Consider the following 24,352-nt stretch of genomic DNA (forward strand, 5'->3'; position numbering starts at 1 on the left):
CAGAACAGATAAGGGCTATGAATTTGAGGAAGTAAAGGAACAAGCAATAAGGAAAATAATTTACAGCTAAAAAACAAAAACCCAAGTGGTTGGGATGGTCCTTCCAATACAGAAATTAAAAAATGCACAAACTTTGTAAAATCAATTAAATATCTCAACAATTGTAGCATCAAAGAAGGTATGTTTCCCAGTGCACTGAAAAGGAGCATTGTCTGACCAATAAATAAAGAAAACAATCAGAGGAGGAAGCATAAACTACAGGTCAGTATCACTGATTCCTAGATTGTATAAGATTTTTGAATAGTAATGCTGGCACAGCTTGGTGCCTTTTTCATCTCACATAAACTGGCACATGTTTTAAAAAATATTGCAGCACCACAACAGCTGTCATAGAGTTTTTTTTCACAAAGCCTGTAGCTATCTAGATGAAGGAAAGCATACTGTAAGCATATATTTAGATCTCGCAAAGGCTTTCTACCTGGTCAACGATGCACTTCTCTTGCAGAACTGAAGACATGCGATATCCCACACAATATCTGGAACTCCTATGTACTACCCAAAAAAAAAATAAAAATGCACAAATATAAATTATCATTTTGCCCTTATCAGAAATAAGTATGTCACTGAATACTCGTGTGTGTGTGTGTGTGTGTGTGTGTGTGTGTGTGTGTGTGTGCGTGCGTGCGTGCGTGCGCGTGTAGACTTGTCACATTTTTTGTAAGCCGTCACGGTTATGACAACCGAGTATTATGCTGTACATTATCACAACAGAAGAATTAAGCACGTTTATTGCAAGTAAGGAAAAAATTTAAAAGTAATACACCACAGTCCACTGAATAAAAATATTTTGGAGAGAGAAAGGAACAAAACAAACAAAAATTTTGTGAAATGTTTTGTCTAAAAGTAAGATGTAAAATAGATTAGAGGAACAATGGAAACTTCATGTTGAAATGTCAACAATAATATGAAAATGATAAATTGCTACTCACCGTAAAGATGACTTACTGAGTTGCAGACAGTCACAACAAAAAGAATGTTCAGTGGTGCTTGACATTATGTACTGCAGCTGAGATGCTCATATGTTAGTGACATAAGGATACCATTGAGTGAAATTCCACCAGACAGTTACCCTACAGATCCCTTTAAAATTATAAGGTTCTAAATTAAACGCTGAATTTCAAATGCTCAGTCAGCTCCTCATTTACTGGACATGATTTTAAGCATCATTCAAAGGCAAATGAAGTGTGTCCCTAATCTGTTTTATTTCTTAGTTTTAGACAAATCATTTCACCAAACATTTCACCTTTTTTTCTTTTTCTCTTTATTTCAAAATTTTTCATTTTTATTTTCATTTTCAAGTTTTATTCTGAAAGCAAGATATATATTTAAACATCAGTTGGTATTCTATTATAATTAAGAGTATATTGATCAAGAGAAAGTGGAGAAGTTTCAGTCTGTGCTGTGATTTGATATTTTATGGACATAGGAGCTGTTCGTGAAATATTCAGTTTTTCTCAAATCACTCGTTAAGCTTTTCTTAATTACCCTGATTACTTTGAAGCAGCAAACAGGAAATCCAAGTTTGAGTCCTGGGTTTGATGCAAATTTTCAATAATAAGTACATATTTGTGACACTTTTAGGTCAACAAATTTAAATAATTTGCCCTGATATTGTTTCGTATTGATGGATATTCACTCATTTCTTCCGCATTGGTCCATTCATTTAATTTGTCTTATTACAGTCACTATGTGGTTGTTCATGTTATCGACCTCAGCACATTTCAGATTTTCTTCAAATGTTTGAATTTTTTGTTAATGTTTCTGTTAATCACTGTTTGCTTAGTATTCACTTCTACTGGAAATATTTATGTTGATCTGGTACAAGCAGTTTGGAGTCTTCTCCACCTACATTCATCCTTATTGAAAGGAAAGTTACTAAATCTAGAGCATGCTTGTCTGGGCTTCCCTGTAGTCATGCCTGCACCTGGGAGTGCATAGTGGGTCTTGAAACTTTCAACCATGTTATGTAGGCCATAGAAAAGACAAACCAGATTGTCTTAGTTCAAAATATGTACACATAATAAACAAATTTCAAGTTAAATGTGAACTGCAACACTTTAAATTTATTTTCTCCAAACTGTAAATTTGTTTTGTTTCTTAGAAAAAGTTATCTGAGCAGCATTTGTCCAGATATTTTGTGCACCCTAATTTTTTGTCCTCTGCGACATTAAATCTAACATTATGTTTGATGTTCATTCTGAACATTTACACCTTTTTAAAAATATTTTTGTCCATATGTAGTGAAAAGTAAAGGTCCTGATAACACTACCTTGGGGAACTACAGCATTGGTTCTACATCTGAAGATTTCTCTCCATGAAATTTTATCCACACTGTCCATTTAAAAAGTTGTTTTGCTGCAGGCAAGCCCATCTCCAGACTCAAGATATGTGGCATTGTGTATAATCCTTCATGGTAAGGCAAACAGTAAGTCTGTCCTTACTAGCACTAATTTGCATGGAGTTATTGAGGTGCCACATGACATTGAGTATGGCCATCCTGAACCCATCATTTTCAGATGACAGTCAAGGGATCGCAAACAACATTAGCAGTAATTTTTTCTATGATAGATTGTAGTCTCAATAGGTAACAATCCTACTGTCTGTCAAATTCTGATACATATTGGTAGATGTTGGCCTTTCTGAATGGGGCATAACAGGATCTTCTCAAAAACAAACAGCAGTCAAGTGGAATTTCTGAATGAGCAACTCCCAGTGTAACTTTTCCTTTTATACAGAATATAGATTACATTAATGCTGCCTGCTTTGTGTGGTTGCACTGAAATATTACTATGTTAATCATTTACGTAGCCAAGCATGTAGTGCAGTTCATACCAGTTTGATGTTTGTTGCATGTCATCTTCATTGTGTTGCAATTTAATGGCCAGCAGTGTAGTTTCTTACCACTAAACATTTCAGCCCAGCACTGCAACAAATTCCCAGTTGCCTGGATCAGCATATTTAGTAATTAAAATCATGATCACTGTTTCCATGTGAAATGTTTTCATGACTCTGAGGCAGTGCACACTCATTGATTGCAGTTATTGTTAGTAAATATGATTCAAAATACAAAATGTGGAATTTGTAGCATTTCCTATGGTAGGTAGTGAGTCCCACAAGGTATGCAGGAGAACAACTGTGCAGTTTGTGAAGTAGAAGAGAGTTACTGCCAGGCTGTGAATGTGCGTGGATAACTCAGTCAGTAGAGGGTTTACACGCAAAAGGCAAGTTTATGCGCAAGAGGCAAAGGTTCTGGGTCTGAGTCCTAATCCAGCATACTATTTGAATCTTTGACTAAATTGAATTATCCACATTTTACATAGAATTTCTTATTTGAACATGCTCATGTGAAATAATATTAAGAACAACAGCTCCATTTGGAATCAGTCCTGGGCTACAATAGTGATTTCATTTGACACACCAAGACGTCAGGCCATGTTTTTAAGCAGCTCTTAACACATGCTTATGGAGCTGCAAGTTTGGTTGAATCTTTGTCTCGCTATTCTAATGTTCAAAGAGTAAAATATAACAATATAAGTAATAGGTATATGATTTACTATCTGAGACATACAAGATTTCACCCATTTGCCATGTATCATGCAGCACTGATATGACATTAAATTCATATGATCACAAAATGCCATACTCATGGTGAGGAAAAACACATAATATTTTGATTATGTGAAAGGATGAAGAGCTTCATCAGAATCAAAGGTTGAAGTTAGTAAGGATTCTTTTCTTGAAAACTGTAATTCAATTGGCAGTTTCTGTTGGGTCTGCATTTGGATCATAGGTTTGTTATTTGATGTTGGAAAGCTCTTAATCTTACTATGAGTTCTGTATAGTCATATTTGAAAGAAAATATCAGCTGAATTTTTTACTTGAAAATGAGGATAGGGAAGTTAGATAAAATTTGTTGCGCTTCTTATGTTGCTAACTGCAATTAATGCCAGTGAGTCAGTATTATGGAATACAAACTGTCAGATGTTGGAATCCTGTCGGAAGTTGTCCATAGTAGAGTTTTTTGTTCATAATAGAGATTGTGATGAGAACAAACACTTACAAAACACTCAATTCAATTCAAACCTTTCTTTACAGACTAGTGTGGTGGGAAATTCACCATTCAGAGAGCGATTAGGAAGTAACAGAGTGTTGGAGAAACCACGACCAAGGTTTGTTTTGTGATCTTACCTGGCACTATTGGGATCTGTAGGGTGTTGCGCGTTATTTGTTGCATGTGTTTTCATGTACTTTTCATTTAGAATTGCATGGTTATTGTGACTGTGCCTTTGCACGGGTTGCTATGGGTAAAGGGAGCTTGGTGTGTGTGTCTTGAATTGATTTGCTTATTTATTCCTCTTTGCTTGAAACTAGTTCATGTTTTTCTTATATAACACAGAGTTTCATATTAAAATTAAAGTTTCTTGCATTTTTGTTCACTCAATGTCCCTTGTTAATTACAAAAATGTACAAATTCTCATAATTCTTAATTTCATGACTGTAGTCCAATACAAATTCTGCTAATCAAAAAACTAACTTACAGCTACACAAAGGTAGGTGAAATAAGTTTGCTTGCCTAATATGAATCTCTGTGAATGTTGAGATGCAGAATCTCAAGTTTTTTGTCCTTCGTTCCAAAAGTAAGCAGTGAACTGAGAAAAAATGGAAATGTGGCTAGTTGTTACAGATATTATGTAAATGCATGCTCTTCCAAAAAAGCATATGTGGAAGATTTGGTAGATGTTCTCAGAAGTACTGAGAAACAAAATAAGATGATCGAGTGTGCATCAAATGAAGCTGATATTTATGAAAACGTACAGGATGTAGCAGAGATCACCTTTAACAAGTCAGAGATTAATGAATAGCTAATATAGGGCAGGTAAATGTACAAGGGAAACAGAGATTGGGGGATGGGTTTAGCAGGTTGGAGAAAATAGCAAATCCTCTATCAGTATGAAACTACAAGGTTTTTTTATTGATTCAGTCACCACATAGAAAAGATGCTAGCATTAAATTAATGTAAAACACAAAAAAATAAATGGTAAACATGTTTCCAATTTTTTTCTGAGAAAATGTATTGTAACTGTAAATTGACAAGTTCTACATAGTGGCGAAAGATTTCAATGAGATCCATAAAATGCACAGTTAACTAAACTGAACTGAGTAGGTTTCTGTGTTTATTCAGTCACCACATAGAAGAAAGGGTAGCATTAAACTAATGTAAAACATAATCTTATAATTGGAGAATGTGTGTCCATGTTTTTCTTCAGAGAAAATAATTGTAAACTAATAAGTTCCACATAATAGTGAGAAATCGCAGTCAGTATCCATAAACCGTGATGTTAACTAAATTGAACTGAATGTGCTAGTTAACCAGGTAATAAAGAATGCACTGTTGCAGCTAATATTGTACAACACACTAATAAACATGCAGAGATGTTTTCATTATGTCAACTGTCTTTGATTTTTTTCCTTAATGTAATGACCCTTCAGAATTTTGTTTGTAGGACTTGGGTTTCCAACACACCATTGGCTCCTAGCAGATGCCTCGTCTTAACTTTTATTGGTTTTGTTCACTTTTAACGATACATTGTTGCTCCATGGCCATTTTATTTCACCACCCTTTCTCCCTCATCCTGTTCTTGTTTCTACAGCTTATTTTCTGGCCTTTTCAGCTTTTCCATTTTCATTGCTTTCATGCCATTTTATTCTCAACCATGATATTACTTGCTGTTGAATACATCTCCATTATTTTCATTTCCAATTCTCCTTCAGTCTCATATGCGTCAGCTAGTTCTATAGTTACAATAAATTTTGTGATATGAATTAACTCTGTCAATTAAGACAAAGGCTATAAACTCAGCAAAATATCAGCTTTGTGTTTTAGCAGCTATATGTAGTATTCAACGCAGAAGCAGTATCATGTAATGTGAATCAGGAACACCCATCCAGAAAATTTAGTGCAATCTGTCTTGCCTTCCGTACCCTCTTCCCTGCACTACTCAATTGCTCACCCTCCCACCAGGCCCCTTTTTCCCATGACACCGAAAATTTTATCACGCCTCCACATGGATCGAAATCCAATAAGTTTTCATTAGAAGTACAGCCCTGAAAACAGTCTAAATTCATATTTATAATAATATATTTTATCATGTACAAGAAGGTACAATTAGATGAATGATGAACACTCACTTCACTTAACGAAGGTTTATTCAGCACGTGCACATAAAAGAGTGTGGAGTGAACTGCCTCTGGCCAGAACACATACGGTATATATACTATTACAGAACATTCCAGTACAATGATTCTTGACATTTGTGGATACTTGTAGAATGTACTCAAACCGAATATAGAAATTAAAATTTTAGAGTTCAGGTGAGTTTTGAACTCACAACCCTCCATGCAACAGTCTAGTATCATAACCACTACACTGTGGTGACTGTGCTAATCAGTTTCTTCGGCGACATTGCTCCCTCCTTAAGAGAACAGTGTCTTGGTGTTACGTTGTCCTAGTCCAGGAACAAGTCATCAGTCCTGCATTCTCTGACTCCTGATGACTGATGTTTGCCCTGACGGTGATCTTCTTAGAACTTACTTTGCCACTACGCTCTTTGTCAACTTTCTGCTTGTTGCCTGTCGCTGGAGCTTTGAATTTACACTGGGTTGCAGGATCCTTATAGGGCTTCATTCGAAGGACATGGACCGTATCTCTGATCTTTCGTTGTCTTGTGTTGGGGTCAAAATCTTCAACTTCATAAGTAACATCAGACAACTGTCTTACAACCTTATAAGGTCCAAAGTAGTGTCTGAGGAGCTTCTCAGAGAGACCAACCTTCCGAACCGGAGTGAAGATGCAGATGAGGTCACCAGGCTGGAAGACAACAGGGCGGTGGCTCACATCATACTTTCGGCGATCTTTTTCTTGAGCTTGCAACATTCAGAGTTGAGCTAACTGCCAAGCTTCCTCAGCTCTGGTTAACACCTGGCTGATGTAGTCATCGTCCACGTCATCAGGATGCAACGGAAACACAGTGTCCATCATTGTAGTCACCTCACACCCATGCACCAGGAAAAATGGTGTAAATCCTGTGGTGTCTTGTTTGGTGATGATGTAGGCAAACGTTATGAAAGGTAGCACCTCATCCCAGTTGCTCTGCTCAACACTGGTGAACATTGATAGCATGTCGGCCAAGGTCTTATTGCCCGTTAGTTTGTGGATAGTTGGCAGTTGTCGTGTGAAGAGTAATGTTGCACTGACGGTTTATCACTGTCACAAGATTGTATTGAAAAACTTTCCCTCAGTCCGTAATTAATGACCTTGGGGCACCATGTTTTAATACAATGTCTACCATGATGAATTTGGCTACCTCAAATGCTTCGGCTGTTTTCACGGCTTTTGTAATGGCATATGGTGTCAGTGAGAACAATAATCCATCTATTTCCACTAGCAAACATTTGAAATCATCCAAGGAGGTCAATCCCAACACGGTGGAAAGGCGTTTTGGCTGGTGGAATTGGTATGAGTCAGCCAGCTGGTCTCTGAGGAGCTGCCTTTCTTCTCTGGCACTCTCGAAAGTGCGACACATAGTGACGGACACTCCTAAATAAACCTGGCCATAAAAATCTCTTGCGGATCCTAAATCCTAAATGTCCGGTCTCAGGTGTGTCATGGAATTTCTGTAAAACATCTAAGCGCATGTGTTTAGGAATCAATGGTAGGCACCTCTTTCCAAACGGACCAAAGTTTTTCTTGCAAAGTAATCCATTAACTACCTTAAATTGTCCTTTCACATCCTCTGACCGATTTAAGGCAAGCATAATTTGAGATATCTTGGTGTCGTCCTGCTCAGCAGAGAGATCCTGGAGTGCAGCGAGACAATCACTATCTTCATCAAAGTCTTGATGGTCTTGCTCAGGGTTCCTTGAGAGACAGTTGGTGTCTTGGTGATTTCTTCCACTTTTGCACACTATGGTAATGTCATACTCTTGAAGACATTGTGCCCACCTGGCAAGTCATCCTGTTGGACCCTTAAGACCTGTCAACCAACAAAGTGAATGATGGTCTGTAACAACTGTGAATGGCCTCCGTGGATATACTGTCGAAATTTGCATATGTCCCAAATCACAGCAAGACATTCTCTGTCTGTAGTTGAGTAGTTTCTCTTGGCTTTTGTGAGTGTCCTAGAAGTGTAGGCTATAACTTTCTCTTTTCCATCTGAAATTTGCACCAGAACAGCACCGATTCCATAACCACTGGCATCTGTGTAGATCCGTAGGTGCTCTCTCATCATACACACCAAGTACAGGGTCAGTCATCAGAGCTTTTCGCAGCACATCGAAAGAATCTTGTTGAGCACCACCTCAGATAAATTTAGCATTGGCTTTTAACAACTCTTGGAGTGGCCTGGCTTTGGTACAAAAGTCTTTGATAAAACGACGATAATAAGAACATCATTTGAGGAAGCTTCTCACATCTCTAATACTTTTAGGAATAGGAAATTCCGTTATAGATCTCACCTTTTCTGTGTCTGGCTGCACACCTTTGTTTGACACAGGGTGTCCAAGTATTTTGATTCCTTTTGTCCCAAAGAGACACTTTCTTGCATTAAGTTTCAGTCCGCCTTTTTGGAGACACTTAAGAATGGCCCTCAGTCTTTTTATGTGTTCATCAAATGTCTCTGAGAGCACTATAATGTCATCTAAATAACAAAGACACATCGTTCCCTTCAGGTGACTTAGAAGATTATCCATCATCCGTTCAAAAGTTGCTTGTGCATTACACAAACCAAATGGCACTACCTTAAACACATACAGGCCCTCACGAGTGATGAATGCAGTTTTCTCAAGATCAGCCTCATCTACTTCGATTTGCCAGTATCCCGAGTACATGTCCATGGCTGAAACACTTAGCCCCCTTCAGACAATCTAGTGTATCATCGGTTCGTGGAAGAGGGTAAACATCGTTTTTAGTTATCTTATTAAGTTTCCTGTAATCAACACAAAAGCGCCGACTGCCATCCTTCTTCCTGATGAGAACCACTGGTGACGACCATGGGCTCTGTGAAGGTTGAATGATGGCGTTCTTTGTCATTTTCTCTACTTCATCGCGAATTATTCAACATTCCGTTGCTGACACATGGTATGCTATCTGGCGTATTGGTTGATGGTCTCCAGTGCTAATCTGGTGCTTCACCATCGATTTGTCTAATTTGTTCTTCACCTGTGGATTGAAGCATTCAGAGAACTCTTGAAGAATGGCTATTAGCTTCTTCTGTTGTTCCTTAGTGAGATCTGGTGATAGTCAAGCTAGAAGATCTTGTCTCGTAGTGGTAGCACTAATTTCATCCACAGACTAGGCATGGGAGGTTTCTATGATGCTCAGCTGTTCTGCAATTAACGGCTTAGCGTTTGCTACACACATGCATCTTGGAAGGTTCTGCAGTTCTCGGCAACAGTTAACTATCCACAATTAACTGACTCCATTCTTAAATGACACAACAGAGGCTGGGATGACGAAGTTATTCTTCAGTGGCATGTTTCTCTTACATGGCTTGACACATGACAGTTACCTTTCTAGCGCTGACTGCAGGAATGATCACTTCATCCAGCACACACAGTCTCCACATACTCGGATGCGCGTCTTCCTGTCCACAGTATCTCATCTTGTCTAGCATAATCTTCGAGCGACCACAATCTACAATTGCCTGAGAAGCTTTCAAAAAATCCATTCCTAGAATGACGTCATGACTACACTCTTGTAAGATGATGAATTCTAAGGGCTGAGTATGGCCACTTATACCTACACAAATGACACATCTTCCTGTAGGCTTTCATATTTCCCGTTAGCCACCTTCAGCAGAGATGTTTTATTGTCGATGAATATGGTTTTCTGCCACTGACGACAGTACTTCTCTGAAATGACTGAATATGATGATCCAGAGTCCACAAGAGCTTGGGCTGGTCGGCCATCCATGAGGATATTGATGTAGTTTCCTAGCATTTTTGTAGTGATCGATGAGGGAGGAAATTTTCTTTTCGGCAGCCTCACCTTCAAGTAAACTTGCACCTTTTAGTTTTCCAGGTTGTGGCAGCTTGGTGATCAGCCGGAGCTTCTAAACGGTGATGGAGACCTTGGTTGGCGTTTTGGGGACCGTCCTCTCCAGCGGCTAGCTTGTGGCGATGGTCACCTAGGTTGTCCTGCACCCACATCTTGTTCATCTTTGTCGTCCTGGAGTTGGCGTCGGCTAAGATCGGTCTGCTGTCTTCCAGCGCAGGCATCATCAATTATCTGCTGCCTTTCTCAACACTATTGCACCACATGTCCCGGTTGTCCACAGTGGAAACATGCTGGTTGGTTATCCTGGGTCCTCCAGATGTGGCATTGTAGGAACGTAACTCTGCCTGCATCTCGACTTTTCACCATTTTAAAGGGAAATGAAGGACGAAAGATTGGGTCCAATGTCTGTCCCACTTCCTCCCTTACGACCTCTTGAAGCGTCTCGGTTTTTTGCTCGCTGTGCAATCCAAGTGCCTTTTGAACTTCCTCTCTCACTATCTGACGAAGAACACTTGTGAAATCAGTGTCTTCCTTTTTCACAGACATTGCTATGACATTTGGAAGCCATTCAAACTTCTTATGTGTAATCCTTTTTTGATGCATTGTCTCGATATATTGGCACCATTCTATAAAGTCGTCTGCTGTCGAAACCTCCTTCAGGAGTAGGGCTTGATACATATCCTCAGCAACACCCTTCATGAGGTGTGCAACCGTATCGTCCTCCTTCATTCTAGGATCCACTATTTTACACAGCTCCAAGATATCTTGAATGTAGGATGCTGTAGTTTCTCCTGGACGCTGTGCCCTGCACTTTAGTTTATCTTCAGCCTTGCACTTCTGTCGTCATGTGTCACCAAAATACTTGTGCAGTTCCACTTGTAATACTTCCCAGCTTGTGAACTTCTCCTTGTTGTTCTCATACCATTGCTTGGCAGTGCCCTCCAAGTAGAAAAATACGTTAGCCAAACATACGGTGTCATCCCATTTGTTAAATTTGGTTATACACTCATATAAGAGCAGTTGAACGGAATGGACAGTGTCTTGAAAGGAGGGTATAAGATATACATCAACAAAAGCAAAACAAGGATAATGGAATGTAGTCGAGTTAAATCGGGTGATGCTGAGGAAATTAGATTAGGAAATGAGACACTAAAAGTATTAAAGGAGTTTTGCTATTTGGGGAGCAAAATAACTGATGATGGTCGAAGTAGAGAGGATATAAAATGTAGACTGGTAATGACAAGGAAAGCTTTTCTGAAGAAGAGAAATTTGTTAACAACGAGTATTCATTTAAGTGTCAGGAAGCTGTTTCTGAAAGTATTTGTATGGAGTGTAGCCATGTATGGAAGTGAAACATGGACGATAAATAGTTTAGACAAGAAGAGAATAGAAGCTTTCGAAATGTGGTGCTACAGAAGAATGCTGAAGATTGGATGGGTAGATCACATGACTAATGAGGAGGTATTGAATAGAATTGGGGAGAAGAGGAGTTTATGGCACAACTTTACTAGAAGAAGGGATCGATTGGTAGGACATGTTCTGAGGCATCAAGGGATCACCAATTTGGTACTGGAGGGCAGCGTGGAGCGAAAAAATCGTAGAGCGTAGAGGGAGACCAAGAGATGAGAGATGAATATACTAAGCAGATTCAGAAGGATGTAGGCTGCAGTAGGTACTGGGAGATGAAGAAGCTTGCACAGGATAGAGTAGCGTGGAGAGTTGCATCAAACCAGTCTCAGGACTGAAGACCACAACAACAACACACTCATATACCTTCAGTCACTTGTTTGGATCTTGGCCATCCTCACCAGAGAACCTGGAAGGATGTCTCATATGGTGGTACACAGTTGCTGTCATCGTTACATCCTCTGTCTCCAATAAGATTGCGATCTGTTGAATATGGCTCGAACTCAGTTTTCTCACCACAGAAATGGCAGCTGTGTTGTGGCCTGATGGGAGCCACTGTGTCATCGATAATGTGCGCTATCACAAGTTTCAATACCTGACGTCTCCACCGGAATAATGTCACGTAGAAGGAGGTGTAATTAGATGAATGATGAACACTAACTTCACTTAACGAAGGTTTATTCAGCACTTGCACATACAAGAGTGTGGAGCGAACTGCCTCTGGCCAGAACACTTACGGTATATACACAGTTACAGAACATTCCTGTACAGTGATTCTTGACATTTGTGGATACTTTTAGAATGTACTCAAACCGAATATAGAAATTAAAATTTTATAGTTCAGGTGAATTTTCAACTCACAACCGTCAATGCAACAGTCTAGTATCATAACCACTACACCGTGGTGACTGTGCTGTTCAGCTTCTTCTGCGACAATATTAATTGTTCTCAGTCAAAAGTTATTTATTTAAAGAGTCTATGTAATTGTTGAAAATATTTGGTTTGAAATACTAACAGATTTTTCAGAACCACTGATAACTGAAAAGGTATAGGCTGATAATAATAATGAAATAACAACTCATTTTCACTTCATCACCGAGACAATAGAAGCAGCCACAACAGCAGGAGCAGCAGTAGCAGAAGAAGTAGTAACAAAAACCATAATCCAGATTATGTATTGTAAAGGCAAGGGTGAATCATAATTATATTGAAGCTAAATAAAATGGCTTTACTTGTCAAGACAGTACTATTGGGCCTTCACGGCCTGTTCGGGTGGAGTTTGATCCAGACACTATGTCAGTAAGGAGATAGGGAAATGATGAGGAGCTTGTCCTGCGATGGTGGGAGATGGCTGGTAAGCATGGGGTATGGCCCACTGCGTCCTCAGACTTGCTGGTGGAGTAGACCTGGTATGGCCTATTGTGCCCTGGTACTAATTTCAGGTTACCGGCAGGCAATACCTCACCAATATTATTGTTTAGTTCTCTTGTGTAAATAGACAAAACTACTTCACGTAGCACATGTTGATATAATGGAGTTATTTTCAGTTTATTAAATGAGTCCTTATTTGCTGTTGTTTATGGAACATTTGTGTACATTCCTATAAAAAGACTGAGAAATATGTAATTTGTAAGTGTGATGTTGTCAGTGACCTATGTAGTATTAGTGGGAAAGGGATTGCATAGAACCTTGCTGCTGTGTATTGTTGACAGCATATTGAAATGCCATGTAATTGTGTTGTAGTCACTTGGTGCTGAATTAATGAATGACTAAAAAGTTGCAGCACCTCTCTCACCATTCATTCCGCAGTAACAGTGAGGAAGAAATCGTGAATGAAACACGGAATCTGATTAGATCAGCGAAAACTGTATACCCAACGTCCAGGCTGGTAATTAGTGGAATTATTCACCGAAGATCGGTAAGTGATACTTACATCAACAGGATAAATACCGGCATTAGGGAACAGTGCAAAAGACTTGGTGCAGTATTCATTGACCCAAACAAGTTCTTAAACTATAAGTGTCTGGGAAAAGACAGCCTGCACTTGAATAGATTAGGCTCTGTGAACCTTAGTAAAATGTTCATAGACGTGTGTAAAATCCTAAGAAGCAAGGGAAACTAATTCATTCTAATAGGGGTGATAAAGAAAAAACTCAAACTGAAAATAAAAAGTTTAGGTACCAAACAAAGGATGCACTGGAATAGAAATGGCTTAGGGGCAGACCTTCCAAATCGTAAATACTCAAAAATCGACGAACTAAAAATTCTGCTTTCAGAATCTGTAAATATTAAAATAATCTGTCTAAAGGAACACTGGTTAACAGAAGATAGTATGAAAGTATTAAATAGAATTAATAATTTTAAGGTAGCTGCTAGCTTTTGTAGAATAAGCAAATCTCGTGGAGGCTCCTGCATTCTTGTCAATTCTTCTGTAAGTTATACAGCAATAGATAGTTTTCATTATTTAAATGTAGAGAGCGTGTTTGAAAGTTGCTCTCCCTAAGTGATCTGAACACACTGGTTATAGCAATCTTCAGAATTCCTGGATGTGTGGTAACAAAAGTGTTTTTAGACAAATTCGAATGCCTCCCAGAAAAACTCCAGAAAGTAAGTAAGAAAAAAGTTGTTATAGCAGCAGACTTCAACTTAAATGTCTTAGTTGGAAGCAATGATTCCACAAAATTTTGTGACTTAATTCAGAAATCTGGTTTCAAGCTAAATTTTTTTGAAGGCACTGGGGAAAACAGCAGATCAGTTACCTGCATTCACAATATTATTACTAACTACTAATTTGACAGTGGAAATAAGCACAAACACTGCTTAGACTTGGGTATTTCAGATCACTCAGCTCTGTTTATTGAGCTCCCAAAAGCAAATAACCTAAAGCTTCCAGAAGTGTATATAAAAAGTGATCTCAGTAAAAGTAAAGTGGATTTATTCTGCAGTAAATTAAGTATAATAAGCTGGCCTGTAGACCACAATAGTTCAAGCATGATAAACTATAACAAATTCTTAAATTGTTTCTTAGAGGTATTTAAGGAATCATTTCCTTGTAGGGAGAAAGTAAATGGTGAACTCAAATGGATTACAACAGGAATAAAAATTTCTAGTGCCAGAAAGAGAGAGCTCCACAATGAGTTAAAATCAAACAGAAATCTGGATTTTGTTACTTACGTCAAACAGTATAAAGCGGTATTTAGGAAACTTGTAGTGGCAGCTAAAAAAATGGCAAATAATAAATTCATACAAGAACACAGAAATAAGACAAAAGTGGTCAGTTGTTCAGTCTGAATTAGGAGCCAAAGTAAAAATTCATGAGATTTTGAAAATTAGACATGAAAATGAAATTATAGTAAACCCTGTTCAGATGTCAATTTGTTTCAATGAATTCTTCCTAAATGTAGTTAGATCGGATGTGGATATGACATTCTATCAGGGCATCACAAATTTGGAAAACAGCCAGAACACATCTTTTAAACAATTTGAAAAAAATCACCCAAAGGGATATGGAAAAGGAAATATTGTCTCTAAAACACAAAACCTCCCATGGGTGGGATGAAATAACATCTGTAATCAAGTATGTGTATGATATTATTTCTCAGCCACTGCCAATTATTATAAATCAATCTTTTGAACAGGAATGCTTTCCAAATGTATTGAAATATGCTGAGATCAAACCTCTATTCAAGAAAGGTTCAACAGAAGATATGGGAAATTACCACCCTATCTCTCTCTTGGTGGTCTTCTTTAAAGTGTTTGAAAGATTGCAGCAAAACAAATTAATAAATTTCTTACTATAAATGATATAATTTTTCAAAACCAGTTCGCATTCCAACAGGGTAAAAGCACCGTGGATGCTATAAATGAGTTTATCCAAAACATATGCTCCACGTTAGGTAAAGGTAGAAAGATCACTGGAATATTCTGTTATCTAACTAAAGCTTTCGATTCAGTGAACCATGCCATTACTCCTCCAAAAAATTACAGATGTATGGAATCAGAGACACTGCTTTAAAATGGTAATTTTAACTTCAAATGGAACCAATTGTTCCTCAGACTGAAAAACAGTTCTCCAAGGAGTCCCACAAGGTTCGATATTGGGTCCCTATCGGTTTCCTTTTTACATAAATGACCTACCACTTGCTACTGATGTTCATTCAGTCTTATTTGCTGATGGTACATCAGTTCTAATTGAAAATGAGGTATCTGAAAATATTCCAGAAAAAGTCAAGAATACTTTAGAAAAACTTGAATCTTTGTTCTATCAAAATGGACTAAAACTAAATGTAACTAAAACCAAAATGATACAATTTGAAGCTATATCAGTAGAAAGGACTGAAATAAACATAACTTGCAATGATCAGGATATCACAGAAGCAAACCACATGAAGTTCTTAGGCCTTAATCTTGACAAAAATTTTAATTGGGAGGTACGCATAGATTACTTAGCAAATAAACTGAACAACTTAGCATTTGCAATGTGTGTGTTGTCAGATGCCACATACATGGATACCAGAAAGATAGTTTATCACTGCTACTTTGAGTCAATTATTAGTTATGGTATATCTTCTGGGGAAATTCAGCAAATGTCACTAGGCTCCTAGTATTACAAAAGAAAGTAATTAGAAACATGTGTGTTGCAAATAAACGGGAATCCTGTAGACCACTGTTAAAAAATTTAAAAATACTGTCTATCCCCTCACTTTACATATATGAGATGGTGGTGTACCTATGTAAAAATCAGCATACACTAAGGCACTTTCCGTTCTGACCACAACTACAGCACTTGGCACAGAGATAACTTCAAACTTCCAACACATCATTTCAAACTTTATACCCAAACGTCAGAGTATATGGGGTTAAAAATTTTCAATAAAATAAAAGGTAGTAATATATTTAAAATGGAGCTTGGTTCACTGAAAAGATTGCTCTTTACTCTTCTGGTGGAAAAGTGTTATTATTCTGTCGAATTCATTGAGGACAGCTTCTCAGTCTGAACACAGCGATTGTATTATATGTATTATTTTATCCTTGAGCACCCCATTTCTCTTGACTCTTTGCCGAATTCTGTTGAATACTACTTCCAATCTCCTCATCTTATACGGCATTTCTCTTGGGTTGAAAAGCACCTTCAGTGACCACTAATGGCTGGTAAATATCATAACCTCTTGCCTCGAGAACAGCACTCCTCCTTGCAGCAGTTGGTTCTGCAGCACCTCCTCCCCAATGCAGGCAACAAAATGTAATATTATTATGTCTTTCGTTCTTGCCTTCAACATATCACAACCTGAGAATAAGGACTAATATCCCTTCTCTGCCCCCCTCAGAAATCTGCTGCCACTACTGAGCCTATTCATGTATAACAAAAATAACAGAAAAAAATTTATTCACTACAATCCTATACTAAGCAAATACAATGAAAATAGAAATCCTTAACAAACACCCCTTACCTTCTTGATCTTACTGCATGCAGTATTGCTTGCACAGGCCAAACCACCTCTTCTTTTCTCTTCCTCTAATTCCTTCTCCTCGTGTTCTTCTCCAGTTCCATCCTTGAAATGCCTGTAACCAACAGTCAACACCGCACTACCTTGAAGAGGTCACAGATACCTGACATGTACTATTTTTATTCTTTTTAGTAACTGAAGCTTCATGTTGACTGGTGAAGTAGTCTTCACCACCTGATAGGGTCCTTGATACCTTATGATGAACTTCTTTGTCTTTCCTTCGCCACCCATTGCCCTACGTTGTTCTGTGGTAAATTAGCCATACATTTCACTGATTACTCCTGATTCTCCAATGCCTTTGTATTTGACTTCTATACTTGTTTCCATACTTCTTGTACTGCTTTTGCAAACTCCCCATTTCTTTGCCTTTATCAAATCAAATGATGTTGGCATTTTTGAACCGTACACCACCTCATATGGGGACAACCCAGTATTCATATGTATTTTATACATTGGCACGACATACCAAGGACATGTATCCCAATTTCTGTGATGTGCATTCACATAGTCACTTGAGATTTTCTCAATTGTTCCATGTACCCACTCCATTCTGCCATTGGTCTGTGGATGAAGAGAACTAGTTGTTAACTTCTTCACATGCAACAACTGACTCAGCTCCTTCAATATATCCAACATGAAATGCATACCCTGGTCTGTAGTTGCTGTATCTGGCACTCTAAACTTCAACATCCACTGCTTGTGCAACCGTCACTGCCTCTGTTTTGGCATAGCAACCATCTCCATGTACCAAAAAAAGTGATCATATAATTTTTAATATGAATCTGTTTCTTGGTAGCATATGGTTGAGTGGCTCCAATACATCGATTCCAAGCATTTTAGATGGTTTTGATGCTTAGGGCAGCTTCTGCAATGGCACTCTCTTACAGTTCAAGTCTGTTCGCAGCACATACTGCAAGCAATTCCTTGCATTTTGAGCCACTTCTGCTTACCATCCTCTCCTCCAGTATCTATTGGCTACTCTCCGGTTTGTTGCTTTGCACCCTCCTTCACCAGATAACATATGATCATGCCCTTGTTTTAAAATCTCTTCCTTAAAGTTCATTATTATTACTACGCAGGGCCCTAGACTTCTTTCCTTGCTTAGCAGTCCATTATGTACTAAACTGTGATTGCATCCTGTACTCTTTACAGTCACTGTGAGTATTCTTTGCTGCCTGCCATTCTGGAAGAACTTTCAGCACTGCTACCTTCCTCCTCAATGCATCTGCATTCCTGTGCTTTGTCCCTGGCTTGTGTACTGCGTTTTAGTTACTTCGCTAGGTCTCTGGCCTCATCTTCTCTGCCTGCTAGATGGATCCCTCAGTCACAAATATCACCTCAAAGCAGTGTGGTTGGTCAGTACTTGAAATTTTTCCCACAAAAATAACATCTAAAATAAGGACACCATAAATGAGGCTCAGCATATCTTTTCCAGTCATTGAATAAGCTCTGCTGCATTTAGCTGTCTCGATGCTGAGCCTACATGATACACTTTACCGTTAATCTTCTGGCTTCAGAGACATCCCAAGGCAAACCCATTCAGGAATGTTCTGTATTAATTTGAGATCTCTGATAACAGACTGCAGTTCCTAATTGACTTAGGCACTGAGAACTCGTGAAAGCATACATTAGCCTGGAGTGTGTCCTTACTCCATATTTATTAATTTCCTGGCTTAAATACCCTACCTCTTCTAATTCAAAATGTCACTTATCCACTCCCAGTGTCAGACATGCAGCCATCAATTTCTTAAACACTTCCTCCACATGTTGTCTATGTTGCCCCCATGTCTTTTGAGAACACACTGACACTGGCATGGTTTCAAATCTCTCAACACACCGTTCAGCAATGTATGAAATATTGCAGGTGCATTTTGTCATCCAAACAGCATGCTGTTGTACTGATAGTGCCCCCATGGCACCGAAAAATGCTGTCTTTGGCTAGTCTTCAGAAATAACCTCCAATTGATGGAACTACTTCTTAAATACATGGTCAGCAAGTACTGACATTGCCCTAAGTTACCGATGGACTCATTAATGTTGAGGATGGGGTATGCATCCATTACGGTCTTTCTGTTCAGGTGATGATAACCACAGCAAAACCTATACTTTCTAGAAACATCTGTAGAATTCTTTGGTATGACTACAGTTCCTGCACCACACAGACTTCTGTTATCCCATCAGCTAACTGCTGGCTAATAAAAACTTTTATGATCAATTGCAAATATATAAGTAACTGATATGGTTTCTGGTGCTTCATTCACTGTTGGTATATGATAGTGTGCCATGGGCATTGCTGGCAATGGACTCCATGAAAGAAACAAATTCTTAAATTGAAATAGCAGTTCTTCCATCCACTCTCTTTAATCCATTTAGATGCTCCACTTTCCTGTGTACTTCAGTTTTTATTATGTCTTGTGCCTGCATGTGGTTTACACTCCTCATGCACAACTCATCCTCATCCAGAATGTCCAAGCTTAACATCCCGTTCCTTAACTTCACTGCTTCCGTACCAAAATGATCTACACTGCAGGTGGAAAAAATAAAAAATAGAAAGAAAGTAAATGAATAAATATACCATTTTAGAGGTTTCCAATTCATTCAAGATTTATTATTGCAGTATTGCACATGGAGAACATTAAATGATTACATTTACAGGTCAATAGCACAAGCAGTTCTGAGGTACCATGTATCGACCTATGCTGAAACACACTTATTTGTACATGATATAGCCTCCACAGGTGGCAATGGAGGCACTAGCTCAGGCATCCAGTTGACCATAGTGATGGCAAATACTGTCCTGGGATACATTATGCCACACCTGTATGACCAGTTCACATAGTTCTGTATGAGTTGTTGGTCGACAAGTCACACGGGTCACTTCTCATCCCATCATATCCCACACATGCTCAGTTAGAGATAAGTCCAGAGATCATGCTGGCCAGGAAAGTTGCCGCATGTCTTGCAGAGCAAGTTGAATTTCACAGGCAGTGTGCGGCTGACCATTATCCTGTTGGTACAACATATCACCTTTCTGTTGCAAGAATAGTAAAAGAACATGTTTAACAACATTCCACACGTACCAAGTGCTGGTTATCGACCCCTCCAGGAACACCAAAGGTGAATGAGAATTCTAGCTTGGCATACCCCAGACCACAAGGCTTGGGGAAGGGCCATTATGTCTTGGATGAAAGCATTCTGCAGACAGTGCTCACCAGGTCTACATTGTATTTTCATATGTCCATCACTTGCATGCAGGCAGAATCAGCCTTCATCGCTGATGTGATCCAAGTGATCCTCTGATGGCCCCAATTGTGCCATGCATGTTGATGCTGTGGAGTGAGTGGAAGAGGGCTAGATGTGTGTGTGCTCCCATAGTCCCACTGCTAATAAATGGTTTGCAACAGTTTGTGTTGACACATCTGGGTGCACAGGCCCTCTTATCTGTGCTATTGTAACTGTACAATCTGCCATTGCTGCCCTTATGATACGACAATCCTGTGGGGGGGGGGGGGGAGGGGGGGGGATCTATGTTTTGTGGATGTCCAAAACTCATCTATGTGTGTAAGAATGTCCACACGATGACTGATACCAGTCCCATTGCGCAGCAGGTCCAACTTGTGTGGCAATTCTCCAAAAGGACCATCCAACAGCTCAGAAAGCCACAATTTGACCCGTTTCAAACTTGCTCAGTTGGCTGTAGGAAGCACAAGTGTGTCACTGCAGCATGATTGCGTGCCTGCTTCAAACATCTGCACCACACTGAGTTGTGAGCAATCCTTACTAAAGGGTAGAGACAGATGGCACTCTGGTAGCTATGCCACTATGCCATCTGTTGGCAGACGGTGTTGAAACTATTATCAGTACATCTACTATTCTCCAGATGGCATATGCCATCACTGGATTGATATTGACGTCATCTTCCCAGGTGCAATAATTTTTTTCTCAGTAGTGTGTATTTTCAAGTACCACTCTCTTGCCATTCCTTTCTTGTGTGTGTACAACACTTCACTTAACAAAACAACTTGTTGGATCCAGCATATTGTGCGCTTCCAGAGGCTCTACAACTTACAACACACCCACAGGTAAATTTGGCTTCACATTCACCCCAAGTGACTTTCCAATGTCATCTGTCACCAGAGTCATACGAATCAATCCTTAATGTAGTTGTATGCAGTTCAGCGTGTTTGTCCAATATGCTAGACACCCCTTGCAACAGTTCTACACTGGCAACCTTAGCCAGAATGTTATTCCACAAAGTTCTGTTATAGATTGCTGAAGGTCAGTTTTAGCACAATGTTGATACAAAACTCTAACTACAGGATCATTCTGTAGCCCTTGCTTACATGTGGTACCACTTCTACACACTGCTTAAACTGAAATGACCCTGTATGAACATCTACATAAACTGACCCCAATGGCCTCGCATCATTATCCCCAACCCTACGTAACCTGTAGCATGGCATGTTCCATCACCACTGACCCACTAAGTGTCTACTGGTAACCGACACATGCACCCCTGTGTTCAACAGAAACTTAAACACCACTTACAACACCCATTACTGTATGCTACATCTCTGCATACTTATTTGTTGCTTCTTGGGAACACCTTTTGGTGCATTTGGGGTTCCATCTTGCATTTAATGGCCGCTTACAATCTCCTTGTCCACCTCACTCTGTTGACATTCAATTTCTATGCATTTTGCCACTAACCTAATAGCAGAATAAACATCATTGGGTGCATCTGTGTGCACTCTCCTTGACATGTCTGAAGGTAGTACCCTCAGGGAAGTTTTGAGCACCCTCTACTCACCTACTTGCCACAAGAATGCATTTGCTACATCACTCTGCCCTAACTCTGTTTGTTACATTTACTTATCTTTCCCACAAATTTTTCCTTAGTTTCCCATATCTCTTCACAGTAGGGCTCAACTGCTCCCAAAAATGCATGACACTCTTGTGGTTTTTGTGTCTTTGCAAAAGACCCTTCTCCAACTGCTCCAAGTTTGCTGCATTCTGCAATGCCTCTGTAGCCCTCTTATACATTTTCACTTCTCTAACCAGTCACAATTTTGTTACCCACAACGACTGACTATTGGTCCAACACCCTATCACTGTAACTGCCTTAAGGTCCTCTAATAACTAGTGCACATACTCATATGATTTCTAAAAAAGCGAACAGTTGATTCTGTGTCAACTGGATCCACCTAATGCTGCAGTTCTGTTCATCCCTAGCTGTCAGCTGCCCATGTAATTGCATATTATCTTCTGTCAACTGTGTTACATTTCTAACAATGCTTGTACTGCTTCCAGCTCAGGCACACCTTCCATCTCAAACTCTCCCATTGTAATACTCTTACCCTCCAATATACACAGTAATAACAAAAAAAATTACAACTCAAAAAATCATCACAAACTAGCCTTTACACTGCATTGTGAACCAGCAGACTCTCTAATTTGCCCTGCAATATGACCTTCCTGATGACTTGTGTAACAGGTTAGAGGCACTGACTCCATGCATGGTGCAGCATACCTAAGAAAACATTACATACACATTACAGACATCAAATACTGCTCTGTGGGTTTACCTGTAAGCTCAGATAAGTCACTTAGCTCCTATGTTCTAAACAAGGTAACCTACAAGTTACTATGACAGTCGTGCCTCGCATCCACGTATGTTACAACCTACAAAATATAACCAAATGATTTATCACTCTTTGCACCATGTTGACACTATAGGCAGTGGTCCAGAAGCTTTGCTGTGTGGAGGTGATGACACTAATTCTGACAACAAACTATATCACAGCCGCCCCCCCCCCCACCCCTTCCCTGTCCAGGGTGGGGTTTCTATCAGCCAGGATGGTGTGAGCAAGTGGTGGAGGCAACGTGAGAGCCCAGGTGGCTCCAGAGGAAGGCAGTTGCAAAGGTAACAAGTTCTTTATTGAAACATACGCACTGTGTAGTAGACTGTGTCAGTGGCCAAATGTCCACTGAGTTCTGCTGGGCTGGCTACTTGCATACCCTGTGATGCTGAAATGGAGCCTCTGCTGTGTGCTGGTAACCTCGTTATGCAAGCCAGTAGCGAGGATTCTCTGGCAGCAGTGTTTATACTTAATGATGCCATATTGGCTGCGGATGGCACCTCAGCTGTGGCATGACAGCGGATCCCTTCTGCTGTGAGGTGCTTGTCTTGTGATGGCTGAAGACAGCTAGTGTGCACAGGGAATGACCCACTGCCTCCTTGGCAGGAGTTGAACATGCTGCTTGAGTAGACCTGGGAGGGCCTGCTGTGCCATGGCAGTAAGTCAGGGAGGGACTTAATGTGTATAGCTGCAGCCGTATCATAGCCTCAAATCAGTGACTTCTATTGGCAGGTCCACTTGGTGACCTTGCCCAGCACAGTCCTGTCATCATGGCCGAGATGCAAGTTAGGTTCATTACAAAATGTCCAGTACCTATAGTTGGCATTGGTGCACCTGTGCACATGTGCCCTACCAGTCATGTATCCTGAAACATCACTGCCACTGTCAGTGTGGAAATCTACCTTTCCCCTTGCTGTGTAAGTTTGTGCCATACTGCTAAGTCCTCTGTTTCAGCAAGCTAAAAGTGGCTCACAACATTACATTGGGCTCATTGAATTATTGTAGTGACAACATCCTGTGCTCATCTGCAGTTAGTGCAGCTACAATACACCACTAAGATAAACAGTATTATGCCAATATGTGGTGAGTGCGCTACAACATCTACACACATTGCCAAAAATGAATAAGAGACAGATTGAAATCCTATGACTGTCTGTGGAGTGCACCCAAGAGCTTGGACCTGTTGTCTGGCACTTTCCCACTGAGCAATTGAGCTACTTTATTTGCTTATGACAGCTGAATGTAACCTTGTGAATTACAAGGTGTCTTAACCCAATATCAGTTGCAACATACTTGCTTTGAATCTTGCCATCAGATTGGAGGCGAAGTAGGCCATTCAAGCAGCTGTATGCAACTGGATGAGATGGTGACGGTGTCAAGTTGAGATTTTTTGGTATCTGTGGTTGGAAACAGTACGAAATGACTGAGATGTCAGACTAAGGAGGTAGATATGGTGTTAGTAGTGAAATGAGACTCTGAGTTAGTTTTAGGTCTGCTTTTAATGCTTCTTCAAACATGCTGAAGAGCAGAGACATTGAGTTATCACTTGATTCTTAAGACCCACTTAATAAAAATGCAAAACATTATTACTAAACAATTTTTAGAACAAGTGGCCACACCAGTTAAATGCTCTATTACAAATAAGATGCACGCAGTAACATTTAAAAATGGTATTCCAGACCACA

At 39.5% G+C, this 24,352-nt stretch overlaps 1 protein-coding gene across 1 annotated transcript in view; it reads left to right on the forward strand.

Moving 5' to 3' along the window:
• Nucleotides 1-24,352, forward strand: part of LOC126452593 (GATOR complex protein Iml1) — a 572,541-nt gene that overhangs the window by 310,770 nt on the left and 237,419 nt on the right. The window contains exon 21 of the mRNA XM_050091115.1: nt 4,156-4,229. Within this exon, the coding sequence (XP_049947072.1) occupies nt 4,156-4,229 (74 nt within the window). The remainder of the gene's footprint in view (nt 1-4,155; nt 4,230-24,352) is intronic.

The sequence above is a fragment of the Schistocerca serialis genome, chromosome 1, assembly GCF_023864345.2.
Source record: "Schistocerca serialis cubense isolate TAMUIC-IGC-003099 chromosome 1, iqSchSeri2.2, whole genome shotgun sequence".
In the NCBI taxonomy this organism is placed as follows: Eukaryota; Metazoa; Arthropoda; class Insecta; order Orthoptera; family Acrididae; genus Schistocerca; species Schistocerca serialis.